Source organism: Poecile atricapillus, chromosome 6 (genome assembly GCF_030490865.1).
Source record: "Poecile atricapillus isolate bPoeAtr1 chromosome 6, bPoeAtr1.hap1, whole genome shotgun sequence".
NCBI lineage: Eukaryota > Metazoa > Chordata > Aves > Passeriformes > Paridae > Poecile > Poecile atricapillus.
In genome coordinates, this window is record NC_081254.1 from 14,279,779 (window position 1) to 14,300,893 (window position 21,115).

Below are 21,115 nucleotides of genomic sequence, written 5' to 3' on the forward strand. Positions count from 1 at the left end.
GATGGCGGCCGGAGCTGCGCGGGCTGAGGCGCCCCGGGGCTGAAGGCGGGGCCCGGGCGGGCTGAAGAGGGGCTGAAGGCGAGCTGAAGAGGGGCTGAAGGCGGGGAGTCGGCAGCCAGGGTCAGGGGAAAGCTGTGTTCCCCCGGCAGCGGGAGGTGCGCGCCCCTCCGCCCGCCATTGCACAGTGATTGTTTGGGGGCACTCGTTTGTCCGCTCGCGTGTGGGGCTTTTTTTTTTTTTTTTTTTTTCACATTTCCTCACACGTCGGTTCCTTACCCCAGGGACCGACGGGGAAGTTTCTAAAATTTCATCATTCCGCACAACGCCTTCGGAGAGCGCTTTGGCGGGGAAGGCGGCGCAGCTGTCACAGGTGCGGGATAATTGGGATCAGCGGGATAATTGGGATCAGCGGAGTCACGGCAGTCACGGGCTGCCCGTCACTCCCCGACAGCGCCCCGGGAGTTTCGGCACTGGCGCGTCTCGAGGCGGGCGGGTGTGCCTGAGCCAGCCCGCCCCGCAGCCCCCGGCCGTGCCCTCAGCAGCGCTCCAGGGCCGCAGACTGCCCGAGGGACGGCAAGAGAGAGCTACAGCACTCCAGGTTTAATGTAATGAAACATCGGTCGTGTTTTATGTGAAAGTAACAACACATATAATTTTAAGTTTTCCTAATATAGCAGCTTAGGTGAAAGTACTTACTACGTATATCAGTCAGATGTTACCTCGAATTCTCCAGTTTCCATCCTGATTCCACATATAAGTACTTCCAAAAGCTCTTCAAATTCTTAATGCCATAAGGTGTCTTAAAAAAATAAAAATAAAATCAAGCGTTTTTCTAATAGTTTTCACATTTCTTGTATTATAAATTAGAGTTATTCTAATGAAGGTTACAGTAATACAGCCATGTGATACGGTATAACAATCATACAAAGCCCCTCTGTAAGGAACAGTAAGCTGTCAATCCCACCTAAGTTCTTTGTGTCAAGCAGCTAAAAGAACCTTCATCGGTGACATTCACTGAATCAACAGAAAGCTGACAATCAAGGCACTGCCATGACCACAAAGATCAGGGCAGAGCGATAATGTGCAATTACAGACATCCCTGAGATCCTGGACAAACACCATTTTTCAGGCACACACTCCAGAGAGACCCTTAACTGCTGATGCTGTAGGGATGACTGTAACAGGTACCATGCTCTGCGACTACAGAACCGTACAAAGCTACATCAAAAGGTCCATCTTGTCCTGAAGGCCCAAAGCAATGCCTAAGGAGGAGTGAAAATGGGATAGGGGTGTATTATAGGCCAGTATGCTTTCAACCTGCTACTGCTTTCACTCCAGAGAACTTCCTGACTTCCTGAGCTGAATGTGACTTTGGTATGCAGCCATCTTTTTTTTTTTTTTTTTTTTTTTTTTTTTTTTTTTTTTTTGTTCCTCCCATGTACTTAACCACTTACTGGACCAGTTTTAAATCAGCAGCTTCCTTGGTGATAAACTGGAAGCTGCCCTTCCACAGACCTTCTGCCCAGAGCATCAAGAGTCTGTCTGAATATTGCTCCAATTGCCTTCATCAATGTACCTTACTTCTTGTGCTGGAGGAGAAAAATTGTTTGGTATCTTTCTTTGTCCCTTGCATGGACCTACAGCTCTTCTCTCATTTCAAGACTGAAGTCACAGCCAACTCAATGATTCTTTGTAACAAAGCTTTTCCATATCTTTGGATCATCTTTATTATCCTTCTCTGAGCTGGAGCTGTTCCACTTTTATGGATTTTGGGGATAAGAGGATACTTTGCAGAGTATTCAGGATAAGGATGAACAATCATTTACTTTGTGCATACAGTGCCATGCTGGTATTTTCTATTTCTTTACCAATAATCTAAAAGTGATTTTTTTATATTTATATTTTTTTAAATAAAAGCTAAATTAGGACTTTTATCTAGCTTATCATATCTTCTCAGCTTCAAGTCCATTTTTGGTAAATTTTGACTTCTGTTAATCTAATCATCAACCAATTTTCTAGTCACCATAAAAAACCTCACACTCCTTTTTAATAATCTTTTAATTGCAGTAGCCACTAGAAGCCCGTATCAAAATTAGATGTTCTGTTTATACCTATAGAATGGACAGTTCTGGCCCTGAAGGATTTAGTATTTAATAAACAAGACAAAAGATGAGCAAAAGAAAATACCATTTTGTTTCACACTTAGGAAACACAGGTGAAACGCCTTTGAACTGTTTTGCTAAGAAGAGTTCAGAGATATCTTTGGTAGAGCAAACAATGCAGTTTTCCTCATTTGCAGGCCTTGGTGAGAAGACAAAACAGCAATTATTTTTTTTTATTTGAGAATATAGACTGAATTATTATCTCTAGGTTTATGCACTAGAGCTACTAAATCACTTCTTATGGTCTACTCCTGCAGAGCCAGATGAATTACAACTCATGCAGACAGCTTGATGAGGAACCTGTGAATTACAGAGGTCACTTTCCAAGAAGGGCAGAACAAGGTCTCTAAAAACTGTCAAAGGCCACCATATCACTGCCAAATGTGGCTTAGAGCTAGCACAGCAAACTGATATGATTTTAGGTGAGCTTTGAACACATCCATTTGTACGCATGTTCATTGTTGGAACCGCCACATGTGGCAGGGAGATAAGTACATTTAGCTGGAAAACGAATGCACCCCACACTAGATAGCAACAGAGCATGGGTACAGACAAAAGTCAAAAGGGGTGCTTCAGCAGAGCTATCATGGATATGGGTACCCACCCTTAAAGATTTCATCATCCTCTCTCCCCCCAAAATTACATAGAAGTTAGACGTGGATAAACAAGGAGGGCCCTTTTGAAATTAGTTTCTAAATAGATAATTTTAAAAACCATCTACTTAAGGACCTTTCTTATGTTGTAGCAGAGAAATTTCTGCACAGGAAAAAGAACCTTGAATGATACAATAACAGAATTTTGTGCTGATATATTACTTACAACTTAAAAGTCTTCATAAATACTATTCTGTAACTGATTAAATATTACCACCATTGTGCCAAGACAGCCAGGAAACAGCAAGAGCGGTCAAGAGGCTCTTCCAAAAAAACCAGAAGGAATAAATGCTTGAAAGGTGACCTAAACTTTGGGAATTTTGATTTCAAGGGTCTTGAAATGGTTATTGAAATGGTGTTATTCCAGCAGACAGACAGTGCACTGATAAAAAGGTGATGTGCATTCCTGATTCTAAGTGTCCAACTGCATGCCTACTCATTTGTGACATAGGAATGTAGGTTAATTGTTAATCTTGGATTGATGCTGTTGGCAGATGTGGTAAGATTGCATTTTGCAATCTACCAACTGCAACAATGCAACTCAGAATGGTCTGTGGCCCATTTTGATATGCTCTTCATATCTGAGGCTGTGTACTTGGACCATGCAAATAAAAACTCAAATACAGGCTGCAGCAATCAACCAGTAAGTGCATTGCTCAGGAACATCACTTGATACAGTGATACAGAGAATTCCCACGACAGTGATTTTGACATTCAGTATAAGAACCCTTGCACATATGGGACATGGTTATATCAAGGACTCTGCTAATCAGGACTGTTAGAATAAGGAGAGGTCATACAGGTACTCAGCTTGATTTTAAGTGAGGAGAGCAGGAATTTGCAGTGGGCATTCCCACTCTCCACCTGCAGAGCCTGGATGTGTTGCACTTCAAAAGACTCAGCCTAATTTTTTCTTCAAGGTTTTGGCTAAGCTAGAAGATGAGTGAAGAGCTGGAAAGGAACTCTGTGATCTGTGATATGCATTTATTTATGAATGGGGACTGGAGTGGGGGAGATGGGGAAAGACCTTTCCATTACACTAAGCAATTGCAGTGTGAAATTAAACTATACAAGAGCTCAAAGGGCATAGAGTGGCCACATAGGTACACTTAGGGATAAAAAGAAAAAATGCTAATAAATATTTCCCCCGATCCAGGTTTCCTCTTAGGAACTTGTAGTAACTCAGCTCACTACGTGAACATTCTCTCCAGCAAACACTGCACATAAAGGAGCAGTTTCCCCACATGACTTCATACTAATTACCTACAAATAGTCATACAAGAAAAACCTCAATCCACTCATGCTCTTTACAGCTGTGATTAGCATTTTCGTTTCAGAACTTCTGAGTGACATTGCTTGCCCAGAATTCATTACTCAATCTCCCTGCATAATGCATGACAACCCGCTGCTGATGTGTCACAGTGCCTCTGCGCAGTGCCCACGTCCTGCAGCTTCCCAGAAGTTTGTCCATACACTGCAACAGCTAGAACAGATAGGTCACAACAGCCTGGTAAAGCACTTAGGACATTTAAAATGCCTGATTTTAGGTTCCAGGAAAAATGCAGCAACTGATCCCAGTGGCCTCACAAATCTTCACATCTATATGTGGTTTGCCTGGGGCTGGGAGAGGCACTGCATACTTAAAAAACAATATTAAGAAGTTACAGAAGCCCTTCTACCTTTAAAACCCCAGAAAATTAAATTTTAACACAACTTGAAATTTACAGAGATCAGTTCAGTTAATTTACCACCTCTGGTTTGAGGAACAAGTAATTAGAGAATAGTATCAGAAATACTTTTAGAATTGGTTAGTCATGATACTTCATCTTGTATAAGATGAGACTGGAGCTTTAATCAAGTGCCTGGTAAAGACTTGTATCTTTTTGGAACTTACTTCCTTGAGTTTGTCTTGTGTGCAAATCTATAAATAGATATATATATAAAACAGATATATGTGTAAATTTATATACATAATATTGATATAATATACATTTTATATAGCCGATCTTTGAGGTAACAGCTGCCTCTTGTACCTTGTACAAGATGAATTATCCTGTCTGCTCTAAACTAATTCTAACAATAATCATAGTTTTGGGACATATTTTTTAGTTGTGGAACTTCACAGCTGGAATCTAAAAATGGTCAGATAACATCAGTTTGAACAAGAACCACCTGGAAATTAAAAGCTTTACAGATATAACCAGCCTAGAAAAATTCCAACATTTATTCTGTAATAATAATAATGCTGGAAGCAACCTCACCACACAGAATCTGATTTCTCTCTGCTTTTTTGCCATTTCCCTTTGGAAAGCACTGCTTACTTTCAGCATATAACAGCAGTGCTACAGGAATAAGCAAGGTACCTTATGATGTACTCCTGTGACAAAACTGCATGTGACCATCACCTGCACACACAATGTGCCACCAACCGAGCTCTCAGCTTGTCAGATGCAAATTAACATGTGTCACATTTGCAGTCAAAGAACATCATCTCTGGATAATGAAGCATTTGGTAAATTATTTCACAGCTAAGGCTAAGAAATTCTCTTCCCCGACTCAGTGGCACTTCTGCACATTTTGCCATCAGTTTGATAGTGGCAATGTGGAAGCCATGCTTCTTCCCAGAGGGACAATCATTCATAACTTGGAGAGGAAAACTGCTAGGCAGTCTGGTGGAGGAACATATTCTGAATGACTTTATGGACTGGGTGTTACAGCCAGTCACTAAGTAGGAAGCTCACTAGATGGGTAAATGGGTTAAATTCACTGATTTTCCATGTCTTAAAAATGTACATTCTGAGAAACACAGAAGTAAGGGAAGGGAACACTGATTATACTTTTGAAATGTAAAATAATTGAATAAATTTAAATATGCATTAATACACTAAGACTTCAACTATAGCATTTATTACATAAATATGGGGAATTGAAATTCTTTTTTGCAAACCAAAATATCTAAAAATTATATTTATCTTTTTCTAGTGTTTGACTAGTTAAAAATGTCTTAAAATTAGCAACCTCTGTGTTCACAATAATCAATGTGTTCACAGGAGACCAAGGCGACAAATTAAATGTGCCAGAATACTCTTAACAAAGTCTGAAACAACCAACATCACGAAACAGCTATGGACAAACTGGAAAATCTAAACTGTAAAATTCAATTAAAAACTCTGATCTAGGGGAAAACCATAATTGATAATCCTAAATCTACCTCTTAGGATGTCTAATAGAGCCAAAAAGGTGCAGAGAAGCCAATGTGTTTAGGAGTGGTAAATACTAGTGTTTGCTGTGTGTAACTGGATCTATGAAAAAGTACAGTGAGTTCAGTATTTGGAAAGATACTGGACAAACCAAGCAGATATATTCAACAGACAGGGGAAAGAGCCTTATCTCATCTAGTCCAGGAAAGGGAAGGATTTTAACAGAAGGCTGTACCTAAACTGTAGGAAACCAATTACAGTCTAGGCAAGGAGTATCTGGAAACACTGATGGACTATGTGGCAAACCAACCTGTCAGCCCACCTGTGCCATGCTGTGCTAATGCCTGCACGAGTTATGACCTTATAAGTTAACATTATAGCTATAATTAATTATATCATATACACAAATATTAATATATATTAACATATATATTAATTATAGATATATATAACAGCTATAAATTAAGTATACAATAATTATATAGTTACAAGTTATAATTGCTGTCTGCTTGCTTTACAAACAAAATTGCATCATTCATTAGGTTCCTTGGGGACCACTTTTATATATCCCTGGAAAACTCTGTAGACTGATGGAAATAAGATATCTCAGCAGAAGCTTTCGGTGGTCTATTTGATACAAGAAAAAATCTTCCTTTTTAGACAGAACAAATATGAATAGTGCATTGATGCAATGACAAGACATTAGGAGCAATATTCTACATAAGAGTCGGTAGGATTTCGGTGACACAAAGTGGATAACTGTAATAAGGTAACACACTGGTAATAATTCAAAATGTAAAAAAAAAGGTCCATGACTGGAAATTCATAATGCAGGAAGATTTGTACAGATGTGGAATTTAAGCAGATAAAAGAGAAGTGAGTTAATTACACATACAAATATAAGACTAGGTACAAAACGTAAAAGCATATTTAACTTTAAAGGGAAATGGAGAAGGATAATAAATTAAAGAATTATATAAAGAAAATCAGGTGAGAGTTATACAGCTGTTTTATGTGCTGACTAGGTTACTTTAAAAGAAAGTTCTATGCACAGGACTCTCATCCCCATTGTCCAAGTAGAAAAGAGACAAGGGGTCTGCCCCCCTTCCATGTTTCTAGTTGTTTCCAACATGTTACTCCTGTAAAAAGCACAATCAAGTGCATGGCAACTGAATATAATGTGCACAAACAAAATAACATGAATCAGAGATCCATACTGATGAGGAAAAGCAAAGAAGACATGCAGGGAAATAAGCTTGTTCTGAAGCTGTTCAACAATTGATTACCATGTGGATTAAGAGAGAAGTCACAGATACTCGTGTGGGTGGTTCTCTGGAAGCACATGCAGAGTGCATGACACACAGAACACCCTGCCAGGACATGGGACAGGAGACACCAGCATCAACTGTACACACACCTTACCTATCCTGGGGTCCCCAGGTGACATCTGGGAGAAATATCACTGCCAGGATTGTTTCAACCTCTACAGCCTTCAGAGTAAGCTTAAAAAATGTACAGTGCTTAGGGACATCACTCGAGCTCTTTGTGCTCTCCTCCAGCTGTACAGTGCCAAGATCAGTTTGCACTATGTCTTGCTGACACTTCTGGGGAGCTTCCAGGAAAACAGAATACCAAAACCAAAATAGTTATTAATTATGGGCTGGAATGGGTAAATACTTTTTGTTTTCCTACTACATTGTAACTCAGTTTTGTTATGTTATACTAAAAACTCCAGTGGAATGGGTAGTGCCACCAAGGAAGGCAGAAATTCAGAGTCAGAAACATATGATCTTTCCCAATTTTGAGAAAATAAATCCCTAGTCTAGATTTATACATGTGTACATATATACATATATATATATACACATAACACACACTTGGGTATACATCTCAATCAACAACAGACTTGTGCCCTTGTGGAATAATTGCTATACGTGCTTGCATAGATACTCACGTTGTGAAATGTTTGTTTGTTCCCAGGTATCTAAATGTATTCCAAAGATGAGTTCAGCCTAAACGCCTTCAGAAATGCCATCTACAAACACAGAGATACTCAGCAGATCGGTTAAAACAAGTGCTCAGATACAGTGAGTGATGTCTGTGGCTCTGTTCAGTGCAGAACTCCAGCAGGACAGGAGCTGGGCATGTTGCTGATGTCCTGTGTGTACTCCTTGTGTCACCATTCAAGCTGCTTACAGCTGAAAAGGTAGGTAAATTAAGCAGATTCATAACTCAAAGGCTGCATTTAGAAACTAAATGCTTCAACGTTAAGATGGAGATGCATTAAGAAAAAGATTGTCTAATTTCGCTTTAATGACAGGTTCCAACTGAAAGGAAAGTATAAAAGTTGGAAGAATTTAAAACAAAGGTCCTGGATGTTTAACGTCTCTGCATGTTCCAACCCCAGAGAGAAGCCATCCTTTCCTGTTATTCATATCACATAAAGATTTAATTTCAAAGTAATTATTACTTGTTTGGGAGAGAGGCAGTACCCTGCATACTGAACAGCAAGTTACCAATACCTTGTTTGGCAGGGACTTTTTTCTGTGTGATTCCATGTTTGCATTCACAATCTTTTTTTTTATCTTCTGTCTCCAGGGTGGTTCCCACCTTTCCCTTTGTGAACCAAGTCCTGCCCTCTGAAAAAGGTACACCTTGTGCAACTGACTTCCACATTAACTCAGACCAGGGAGGGCAAAGGGGAAGTTCACGGTTTCAAAAAAAGCCTCAGAATTTACAAAGCAGCTGCCAATTAGTCAGACCTTAATTTTGCAAATTTATTTAGGAAAAAAAAAATTAACATGAGCAAATGAGAATACTTCAGTGTTACAACAGAGTATATAAATGTCTAGCAATAGTCAAATAATTTGATCTTTAAATACAAAATAACCACATGAACACCTAATATACAGGTTTCATCTGAATACATATTTATTAGATAAATATTAGGTTGTCACATCATCTAACTACATACAGTTTTGCAAGACTAAAAATCACAATTATTTTTTCTGACCAGTTTAAAGTATGAAATGATTGCATTGTACTGTACATACAATGTACAAACAAAGACAATGGCCATTTTTGCATGTTACCTCAGATTGTACTTTTTTTTTTTTTTTAATTCTCCTCTGATCGTGATATCAAAAATTGTACAAAGTATGAATTTGGTTACAATTTTCTTTTTTTTTTTTAATCCCCGTATTTTTCTTCATTATTTCTGTAGCACCCTAAAAATACACAGGTGATAGACTAGTACACGTAAGCTAAATATTACATGTAGATAAAACAAAACAAAACAAAGGGTCAGAGTATATTACAGAAGTGAAAGTGGAACAAATGCTGAGACTCCACAAACGCTAACAAACAGGATTCATTTTCCACATAAGATGGAGCTTCAAGCTTTTTTTTTTTTTTTTCCTGCGAAATAAAAACAATGCACATTCCAAGGAAAATGAATTTCTGTTAACATGTCTCTATTTGTCATTTACATATGTACAGCTGTCCCTTGAGTCTCCGCTGCAGACACTGGCGTCTACTGTCAGTCCTATAATAATGTCTTGGCAGCAGAACTGTAGATCTCTGTGGGTTCTTTCCCAGATGAACTTCCATAGGGAAACGATTAAAAGGTAAACAAACAAAAAAAGAAGAAAAATACTACTGGAATCTCATATAATAATTAAGCTTTAAAAGAAATGACTGTGATTACCCTATTTGCTAGGTTTTTTTCCTCTAAACTTTAATATGGCAGTGAACAGATAAAAAAATAACTAAATTTTCAGAAGCTTTTTCATACTGACTTCACTATACAGTACCTGATTTTAGCTGACAGAGAAATTTAAAAACTGTCTCAAATGTCCAACATTTGGGTGATGGGTAAAAATTGTACTTTCTTTTTTTAAGTTCTGATTAGAAACCAAATGTTTCTGTAAGTTCAAAGATGTCAACTGTCCGCTTTAATTATCTATTACTGTACAAAGCAGATGCCAACACGGCTCCAAACATAATGCTAATATCTATGGGGCTTTTTTTTCCCTTTATGCTTTCCAACAGGTACTTTTAAATGACATATTTTAAATACTACCAGTTAGCAAAAGGTCAATCCTTAACATACCTGGCTTAAAATACTAATATTGTGTTTAAGAGAAAATTAATTTTAGGTGACTAACTTAAATGCTCAGGAATCAGTGGAGAATGGAACATTAAATAGAATCAATTAAAAAAATCAAAGCAACCAGTTCCAACTAATGGTGAGAAATCTTCTTTATTCCCAAACCTATGGTTTAAGGAACTTACCCCCCAAATAGAAAAAAACTAACTCTAAGGGCATAAAGTCAGTTTATCATTAGCCACCTCTGCACATGACTTCCAGATTTATATTAAAAACGCAGCAAAAAAACAGGGGGAAACTACTACAGTAAAATGGCTACAAAACACATCCGTATCCATAACTGAACAACGGTCTTTCCTAGGAATTGTGTGATAGCAGCACCACACCACAACCATATTACCATGTATTACACCAAGGTATCTTTAATATTCTGCAGAGATCCTCCACAGGTTGTCAAGCCTACATAAGAAAAAAGACACTTCTAAGCAGAATAAAATATACTATACTGTTTCCCTCCCCCACCCACCAACATCCCTAAGTGTCTTTGCCCCAGTTTCAGAGACCGGAGCTCCGGTATAGCGATATAAATATGGTACCATACAGATTTGCTGCTTGCCTTAGTGCATCTTCACCTGGTCAGACAGCTGGTCCTACATGTTCTGCTCACTTGGGCAAACGAACAAACTCAGCCATTACCAGCTCACGATCACCCACAGTCAACGAAGAGGTCGATCAGTTAGGGTTTCTTTTTCCCTAGGCAATCACTTTTTCCCTAGGCAATCACTTTTTCCCTAGGCAAACACAGTTATGTTTCCATGACAGAGCTGGGCCCTGATTATCCAGGTACTGCCTGATGTATTAATTAGTTCATCACATAAATGGATATGAAATTTGGGCTAACTTACCAAAAGAAAATAGGGGGAAAAAAAACCAAAACCCAACTCCCTTATTCTGTTAAAGAACCCTCAATTTTCTTTTTTAAAAAAGGACCCATATTTTTCTTCAGACAAGGTATTTAAAAACACCAGCAAAAGTATAACCAGATCATGAAAATGTTGAATATTATCAAAGACGATACTAAAATATTCACAAAGATATTTACAATAGCAATTCTTAAAATAATTGATTTTGCATAATGAACAGCGCCTTTCTTAAAAAAACTTGAAAGAGGAAAAATATAAGTGTGGGACCATTTCTACATAATACGTTTGACAGATTCAATACTCCTACTGGAAAATAAAAGAACTAAACCGCCATTTCCTTTAATATCTACAGCAAGGTGCTGCTGACTAGCATATATATACCACAACGCATGTACAGCTGTAGTGGGAAACATTAACAAAATGAGCAAAATAAAACAAAAAATGCAGAGAATTTACAAATATGACTTTGGTGAGGAAAGCAAATCCAGAGTCGTAAGCACAGAGCATGCCATTTACAGCATTGCAAACTAAACACAGAGGGCTAGGAAGCTATCTAGTCAAACTGACAGGAACAAACAAAATTTTGCCTGGCACTTCAGTTTAAAATGCATTGTGGCGAGCAAACGAAGGGTGTTTGATTGGATTTGGGAAAAGGAGTAGGGTCAAATATGCTTTAGTATCAAAAGAAACAAAACCAATAACTGTACAGTGGGCAAAAGCTGAAATGTTGCACCACGAGGGCAAAGTTGGCACACATGCACTTCTTACACAGCTACTGTACATCATTTATAAGAGAGAGAGAGAGAGACAAAGAGCACAGAAATGGGCACAGAAGCAATAGGAAGCTCATGCAGGAGCAGCAACCACACGAGAAGCAAAGATCACAGGGGCAAGACAGTAATTGTGGCAGCAGGGTCTCTGGAGGGCAGTAGCAATCTACTGACAGGTACTGATTCTCCCCACACTCGGTCCTTCAGGAGAAAGAGCTCATCCCAGCAGCCAAAGTTTAAAAAAAGAAACTGAAGGAGAAAAGGAAAAGGCTGAAGTATCTGTAACAGTCACAAAAAACAGAATGCAAAGCAAAACTAAAATGAAGCTGTAAGACGTCTGTCCAATGTCAATGCCCCTTCTCAAGCTGATTATTAAAAATAATTATGCAGATAATGATGTTACTCTCCCTCCATCCTGCAATGATTTCCTCGCTGCCTTCAACCCAGCTTGTCTTACTATGCATTGTGCAGTACAGACAGTGACACAAACTCTTGGGGCACCGAAGGCTGTAGGTAATAATCAGGAACAGTTTGGTTTGCATCCCGCCCCCCTCTCTTTTCCATTATGTATGGCATACATGGCAAGATCTATTCCAGCAATCTCTACAGCTGGATGTTAACACAGCCAGAAACGGTACTGATTTGAAACCAAATCACAAAAATCCCTAAACATTGCAAACTTTTAAAAATTTTTTCCAGGGTGCTTCCAATCTGTGTGCTGGGCCAGAGGAATCCTCTGCAAAGAGGTGGTTAAGAGATCCCTGTGCTTGCAGAAATCCCGACACCCATGGCTGCGGCCTGAAGATCTCAGGACCCCGTTACTGAAGTCTCATTAGCTAAACTGCTGGCTCCCTCTGACAGGCCTGTGTGTCTTCCCTAACTCTGCCACTTGACTGTAGGATTTGTGCTTTATTGAGCTTTGTAGGTGGCTTTTTTCATTTTGCATGTGGCCAGGGCAATCTTTCCACGGCAAACCCATGGCTGGAGGGGGGCAGAGGAGAGGTGGGGTAGAGGGAGTTACAGTTTCAAAAAAATGGAAGAACAAGCATTGTAAAGACACTCTGAGACAGGTCAATTAAAGACAGTTCCATTCTGTTGATTTTTCTTCCCGTGCCAAGATTCGGTTTTGCCAAGATACTTCACACTATGTTTATCACAGAACTCTCTCTCTAGAGGATGAACACCAAATGGGGTTTCCAATAGCTGCACAACTGTCTATGCTTCTTTGTCACATGTAGCATGGCAGACTCGGAGATTACTGCATTTATTTAACTTTTGTATTATTTTCTCCCATCACTTTCGCAGTCTTCAAAGCTAACAAAAGCAGTTCTGAGATGAAGAAAGCAGGGAGTGCACCATTGGATCAAGTTGTGAGGTTTTTTTCTTCTCTTGTGGAAAAGGAGTGTTAAGATTCCTCGCTGTGCAGCCACACACGTGTGAACAAGTGAAAAAGATGGGAGAATACATATGGTTTCAGTTGTTCTCAAAGAGAGACAGAAGGTCATCATTGCTATTGCTTGGCAAATCAGGAGGATCCAGGTATGAAAGCAGCTCATCTGGATTTGTGAGTTCTGGAAGCAGCTATAAAATACAAAGATAAAAAAAAATTACAGATAACAGAAACACAAATAAGGAAAAAAAAGGGTTTAAACACCACACATTCCTGGAATCTGGTTTTCATAACAATATATCCAAATAAAACAGAAGGCAGTGTCACAAGCCTAACACCCTCAGATGATGCAATATCCACTTGCTGGTGAAAGTCTCTGTTTTCACCTGTGAATTACATTATCATCTCAGTTAGGGTTTCTTCATCCACTTCCCCATCATATTGCCTGGCTCACGATGCTGACAAAAACTTCTGGATAAATGCTCATTATGGATGTTTGCTATAAAACACTGAATAAACACTTGAAACATGCAGTTTGAGTAATCCATATTTGGGCTTTAAGGTAGATCAGCAAGGGCCGGTCTGGCTCTCACACATCAGTTTGATGGCCACCCAAAGCCTGCAACTCTACAGAAGGAGGCAGCCCTGTCCTTCAGTGCACTGATCTATGCTCTGGGACAGTGACTTGGAGCAAGAGCTCACCCAGGATTAAAGCAACCAACAAATCAGGGAAGGTGGGAAAAAAAAAACAGCTGAGGAGGAGTATGGAGAGAGGAGCAGCAAAGCAGCTGGGTGAGACCTTCTCCTTCTGTGGCAGGAATTTATAGTGGTTGGAAGTACTTACTTGACTACAGCATCACATGCAATTCCAGACATTTTAAATGGTCACATGTATAACACTCCATCCAACAGAAGATGCCCTGATCTGCACACTGCTTTAAAGTATCAAAATTAATAGCTGTGGGACTTCAATTTATATTTCCATTAATACTGTATTCCAAGTATAAAATTTGGTTTTTCAAACCATCACAACACATTCTTTTTGATCTGACAGATGACAAGCAGATTGTAACTCCTGGGCTGTGCATCAGGCAATGCCTTCTGCTCTATAATGCATCTTGCCCTTTCCCAAGCAAATATGAGTGTCACATATAAAAAATTGCAGGGAACAGTTTGTAGTAAAGCCCTTTTATATTCTGTATTGTGTTAAAGACAGAAAAATATGGACTGTCTTAACAAACTTAACAGTAGGTAAAAGAAATTAATTTTAAGTTGTTCTATGTTTTCAAATATTATAAAACCAAAAGCTTGACCGCTTCACATTTAACAATAAATACTGTATTTATATGCTTCTATTACTCTTGTGCAAATGAAACTTCATCTTCTAACATTATATGGAGAAACAAATTTCTCAATAAGCTAAACATGAAATGCAGAAAAAGGTTTATTGCTTTCTAAGCATTTTGGAAAAATGAAAAAATGGAAAATTGCAATGCAAGTTTACATAAACAGAATCTCCCAGAAGGAATGTTTTTCTTAAACTACCACCTTGTTTTATTCATGGTAAAAATGCTATTGTCATAATACTGGAGATATGAGACTTTTATATGGACTTTACCTCCTATCATAATTTTTTATGTCATAGAAAATCCAAAAAGAAAAAAGAAGTCCAAAAGAAAATGGCAGCCCCACCAAGTGTGGAGAAATAAAAAAAATACTGAATTTGTCTTACAACTTTACAACTCATTCTTAAAAATTTAAATTGTCTCTTGAGACTCATTCTCATATATAGGGGATTTTTTAAGAAGTTTTTTTAATAAAAGTGGAAGTTTTAAACAGTATATGTGAAGTTGAAATCTTCTGAGTTGTGAGGGTGACGTTCATATCAGAGGGGTCAGACAGCACAGCCGGCCTCCTGCCCCACTAGTGTGAAAACCAGAGCCCTCAGGAAGGACTGGCTGGGAGCTGGGAGTGCTGTGCTGGAGCAGGGACAAAAGAGACAGGAGTGCCAGGGCCTGCAAGGGGGAGATGGGGACAGAAGCTACAGGAATGTGCCAGCTTTAGGGCAGAGTTTGGAGAAGTGTACTCTGTGGTCCTGAAGTGCAAATTGAGAGGTCTAACCAGTGATTTCAGTCTTGAGTTCTCTGTCTGAAGTACCTGTGCAGATCTCCCGTCTGTCTGCATCTGTATGAGGTGGATTCTTTAACCCAGGTTAAACCTTAGACTGCATCTCCCTGAATTCCTGCAGAAGGACCGTGACTGTGTCAGCAGGGAGAGGGCCAAGTTGCCCATAGTACAGGGCCCTGTTTGCTTTGCTGCATGGGACTTTATCCAGCCAGGTTCCACAACACAACCATTAAAATAATCCATCTGATCAGGATCACAGGTATTTCCAGTAAGTTTATTTCTCACACTGTATAGAACTTGCCTCCCATTAAGAAACCAGCAACCCTTCATCAGTGATAACCACAGTACTGTAGTAAGTGTACAGATTTCTTCTCACTCTCTCTTTGCAGGCACCAGTGGGTGCCTGACCCATAATAAAATACTGTACATTTCTTAAATGTAAGAAGAAAAAAAGGACATTTTTATTTCACCTTTTAGTATTGCTCAGACAAGGTCCTTAAGGGTTCAGAACTCCAACTGCCACATGAACTATTGTTCCCAAAGGATGTGCACACAACCATATTGTGTGAAGCACAAACAGAAGTTGCCTCACTGTTCCTGCAGCATCCTGGAGCCTCTCTCTGTCCCCAAACCCCTTCCCTCCCCTATGAGGCTACCTGCCAGCACAGTGCTCAGTGTGACAGGGGAGATGCAAGTATACAGCAACAGCAAATACAGATAGAAATCCAAGGCACAGAAGCGAACATATCTCTAGGAAAATTAACTGTGCAGCAGCAGACTTTGGAACACACAGAAGATACACGTACAGGAAAGCATGACTCAAACAAAAATCCAATCCTAGTGCTGAGGATTTGTATTTTGGGAGGTAGATGGCTAATAGAGAGACATACCTCAGAAAAGTCACATCCAACTCCACTGAATCAATGTTAAGAGATGGAAGACTACTTTTGGCCTTAAAACTAGACTTTGTTTAGTTGTGAGCTGCCTCCCACGGTGGCTAAAGAGGCATAAAATGTCCACGTTGTTTACTTCCCTGTGTGATGTACTGGGAGGAGGAACCTGTGCTGCTGAGCCACCCACAAGAACAAGTATGGAAGGGCACAGACTGTTTCTGGCTGCAGGGAGCAGGGACGGTGTTACAGGGTGGCCAGCACAGATCCCCCTCCCGCTGGCCAGGACACACCGCAGGGCTCAGTGCACAGCTCACCTGGCACAGCAATGCCACAGTCAGAACCACGTACAGCTGTGTCCTCCTGTCCAGGCACTGCAACAGCTTCAGGGTCTAGGAGAGCACAGCCCAACCAGCGCCGGGGCGGGAAAGGAGGACATGGCTCCCAGCCCGGTGTCTGAGCTACTGCCTAAAGAAATGCCTGCCTTGGTGCTAGAAGAGGCTTGTGGCTTGCACACCACGCAGCTGCTCCAACAGGAACCATCCATTCTCCCAGCAGGTCAGGAGTGCCCTGTCAGTTCGGCTGCAGCGCCTGTGCCCATGTACCAAAGCATGAAAGGATGGCATGTGCTGTGGAAGCGGGTCCCGTCCCCTGCCCGCCCGGCCCTCCCGCGCGATGCGAAGCACACGCTATGGCAGGCAGATGAGAGTATGACACAGACTTACATCCAGCGAGGGCTCCGGCATGTCGGGTGCTCCCTGTCCACCAGCCTGACCCTCTAAGGCTGAGGAGGGGTTAAAGGTCAGGTCACTGTGTGGATGGTTGCTAGAAGCGGCCGGGGGCGGCTGCCGGGACTGCTGGGTAGGAGGCCCGCTGTGATGTAATGGCTGCCCTGACTGGCTGCTGGGGTGAGGGACGTGCAAACCTTGCTGCATGGAAGTATGGGACTGATCAGTGCTGCCGGGATGAGGGATCTGCGGAGGAGGAAAAAAGCAGGAAAAGAAAGTGAGGCCACAAGGTACAGTGCTCGCGGTGCCTGACTCTGTAACTGCATGTTATAAAACCAAATAAATTAAAAAACGACACACACAACAAAAAACCCCAACAAAACCAATCAACAAACAACAACAACAACAAAAAAAGAAATAAAAAAGCGCCATTGGAAAAGAAAACTCCATATCCCAATGCTGGAGGAAGTGTTTCAGCTTTTTGAAGGTTGTCTGCAAGGAGAAAAAACACATTGGACTTGTGCCGTTGGTTTGCTTCCTTGTAATGTGGAAAACTGTGTATGAAGATGCAAAACAATGCACCACAAAGAGGAGGGAAGGAGACTTATGGGTGTTGCTCAGCATTAGCAAGGCAGATGCTTTTGCCCTAAAAAATGTTATGAATGAATGGAGAATTTCTTGAATGATCCCTATGCCAGGAAACTCATTTACTGAGAAAATGCATCATTTCTGCTCAGCTCCCCTATTCGGTAGCTTCCTGACACCGCAGCCTATTCGTGTTTCAGCTGATTAAAAACATCTTGTAAACACCAGCTCTTCTCCACTCCTTCCCTCCTCTTCTTCTCAGAATGCAACACCCCTGTTAAAGGCTGAAGGTTTTCCTTGCTGATATTCCCGGATTCTGATGGCTGACAGAACCAAGGCAGCTCGGGAATCACATTCCTACCATGAGCCGAGCTGCTGTGGGTGGCTGCACACCTGCTGACTGCAAAGTACATTGCCTTAGCTTAAACTAAGCCAACGATCATACTCTCCTTTGTATTCATGCTGTGGATGAGTTGTCTAACAAGAGCTTAGTGTTTTTTTATGTTTTCTGTGGGGAATAAACTACCAATCCACATGCATCTTCCTAACCCTATTACTGAATGGGGGAAAAGTCTTTCTCACATGACACAGAAGCAATAAAAATGCACAAGTCCAGTTCTTCCTCCTTCTGCATGTCCCATTTAATGCTAGGGGATTCTCTGGGGCTGGACCTTGGTGCCATGAGAAAGAAGTGTCTGAATGCTTCAGAATCGGATATCTCATGTTAATTTGGTATATGGAGAAACAAAAAATGTAAACATTTTTTGGGGAATGCTAGATATTGGACAAAGTGAAGCTGAAATAAAAGAACAAATACATACAACAGCAGCATGAAATTCATCCAGCCAAGCCAACAGAAACCAGCAAAATGCTATGTCAGTATTCACCCCTTCATATCATGTAAAAAACTGCAAAGTTATCTTAACCTCAGCCTTCAGCTTCAGAAGGCAAAAGGTAGGTTATCACAAAACTTAATTAAAATGTTCCCATTAAAAAATACAGAGAAACAAATATATTAAAAAATACTTTTCACTACTCTTAGGAAAAGTGAAACTTGAATACTGATCCACTGGGACAGTCACACTCAGCTGCATGGAGGTCCTTTTCAATACTTTGGCATTATGAAGGTTTGTGGAAATGATTTTACCTGCATGGTATCTGCCTCTCTATCCCATATGAAAGTTTAAAGTAACTGGTAAAAAGTACTGATATACATCTTGACATTGGGGTCACAGTTTGACTACTTGAAAAACATTCTCCAACATTGTTGTTACTGTAAGGGTAAGTTTATACAAAATCTACGCACAGATCACACTTTAATGTAAAAGAATTTGCAGCCCAAAAACTTTGCAGAAGTCTGAGTATAAGTAGATGTCTGTCTTAATAGTACTGTTTCCTTCCTCACTCATTGAGGACACGTGCAACAGAAAGTGTGGAAATTAGAAAGCTTAATAATAATAACAAAAGGTAAAAAGCAATTTATGACAGTGTTGTTGACATAGGAAACCAAAACCAAAACTAAAACCAAGCAGGATTATATTGAAGAATCTCTTAAATTTATCCCTGAATGTGTAAAGCAAGGGTCAGGCTGGCACATTTATATAAATAATTATTTTAACCAGGAGAGGCATTCGTATGCTCTCAGACATTTCAAAATGAATAAGAAAGTTAGAAATTCTACATTGTGTTTACATAGGCAAGGATTTAAATATAGGTTAAGTTGATAACACAGTCACCTGGGTCCTTAGACAATGGGTGTATAAGGACAAATTGTTTATTGTAAGATTGAGGGCCACCATATTCTTTGAAGAGCCATCGCAGATTCCAAATCCATCTGACTTAGGCCACTGACTCCAGCAACCTCCCAGTGAGAAGGAAAAATGCTCAGGATGGGAACATTTTCTATTTGCATTCAGCTAACCAATGGTAAGTTTGCTATGGTGCAAACACATTGTAAGCAACACACTTTGGGTATGTTTGGCTTGCACCTGCAACTCCCACCATTTTATTCTTTTATTCTGAACCTCCTTTATTTGACCTGCACTATGAATGCAGAGTCTAATAAAGTTGCCTTTGCTTGCATAGCAAGCGAATTCCAGAGTTGTTTTTAGAGGAATACACTTTGGCACTCTTAAAGCATTTACAGTCTATAAAAGAAAAGCTTATAGCAGACAACTACATCTTCAGCTTAATAGCACAGAACAACACAATTCTACAGCCCAACAGTGACCTCTAGGAGTGCTGAGATGTACAGCTCTGGAGCAACAGGGCCTGCCAGCTGCACAGAAATATTCCTTCTGTCTCTGAGGAAAATTATTAGTGGGGAAAAAAATCACCAGGTTAAGTCAATGGTTTATATCTCGCTCCATTACCAGGGTCACAGTTTTGCCAACTCTTCTGCTGTGTTAGCTACCAAAACTAAAAGTTGCCATCCTGCCTACCCTGCTGATGTTCTTGGCCAATTTTCCCATCCGCCCCTTTGCCACGTATGCAAGGTGGAACCTTGCAGACATGCACTGAATTTCTCCACCCTGCCCCTGAATTAGTTTCCAATCACATCAGTACCTGGGTCCAAATCACTTCATGGCTGCAGTAACTTTTGCTGGTGTGAGAGGGAGGAAAAGTGAAAATAGAAACAAGAGCAATGACTTTTTACAGTAGTACCAGCTCATACCACCTCTCTGTGCGTAGGAGCCTATGGTGTCATCATCCATTGCTCAGTCGCTCCTTACACTGTCTGCAAGAAGCACTAAACTAGAGCTAACTGAATTCTCCTTCGTCTAAAACCTGTTTACAATTTCTGAAAACAAGCATGATATGATTGTGGCAGCTGTTCTGTAGCAATCTTGCACTGTTGCAATGTACCATCTGCTCCATAGCTCTCACAACACTCTATGCTGGGGAAGAGGTATTACTTCTGGTCATGTTTCAGGTCCTTTTTCCTTCTTCCACAGGAGTGGAACAACAGTGTTGAGGAAAGGAAATTCTGATTGATTCATCCCTGGTTACCCAGCCTTACCTACACTGGCAAATATCTGCACTTCCTGGAGTGACCTACAGAGTATGTCTGGAGGGATCAACTTTCTCTGCCTCCCACTGTGTAAGGGCCACCACACAAATCTTCAACACAGGAACGCCAGGAACTTCCTCAGCAGCATTCAGCTCCAGCAAGAGCGACCTTAAAAGCCTAAAAGGACCGAACATCCAATCCCTTACAACTCACCTTGTAAATGGCCAAAGTGAATAGTATATGCAAACTACAAAAACCTGCTAACTGTAAAAATGAAGGACAGAAAGCCAGAAAAGAGCACAGTCAACATCTTAAAACCTTGGTTCAATCACACAGTTTGTTTATAGTTGTTTTTCTATGAAGTGTCTCTCCAAAGACATGCAAGTACACAATTTAGGAATGTGTTAAAGGCATGTATTTCTCTAAAAGCAGTGATTTTAAAGATGCCTTTCTTGAGTGTCTGTTACAGACAAAGCTTATTTTGAGAGAAAGAACAAAAGAGAGAGGGTAAGAGAGAAAGAGGGAAGCAGAGATTTTATAACACTGAAAAGGTTTTGTGGGAGCACTAA

The 21,115-nt window shown here is 40.4% G+C and overlaps 1 protein-coding gene across 9 annotated transcripts in view; it reads right to left on the reverse strand.

The window, feature by feature from the left end:
- Window positions 1–8,755: 8,755 nt before the first annotated feature.
- The window catches only part of ZMIZ1 (zinc finger MIZ-type containing 1), a 341,983-nt gene continuing 329,623 nt past the window's right edge, over window positions 8,756–21,115 (reverse strand). For 6 of the 9 annotated variants that reach the window (XM_058840875.1, XM_058840879.1, XM_058840874.1 and 3 more), the window contains 2 exons: window positions 16,949–17,197; window positions 8,756–13,397 (listed from right to left, as the gene is read on the reverse strand). In XM_058840875.1, coding sequence (XP_058696858.1) covers window positions 13,290–13,397; window positions 16,949–17,197 — 357 coding nt within the window. In that variant the 3' untranslated portion in view covers window positions 8,756–13,289. The remainder of the gene's footprint in view (window positions 13,398–16,948; window positions 17,198–21,115) is intronic. The other 3 variants (XM_058840882.1, XM_058840880.1, XM_058840881.1) reach the window with 1 other exon arrangement.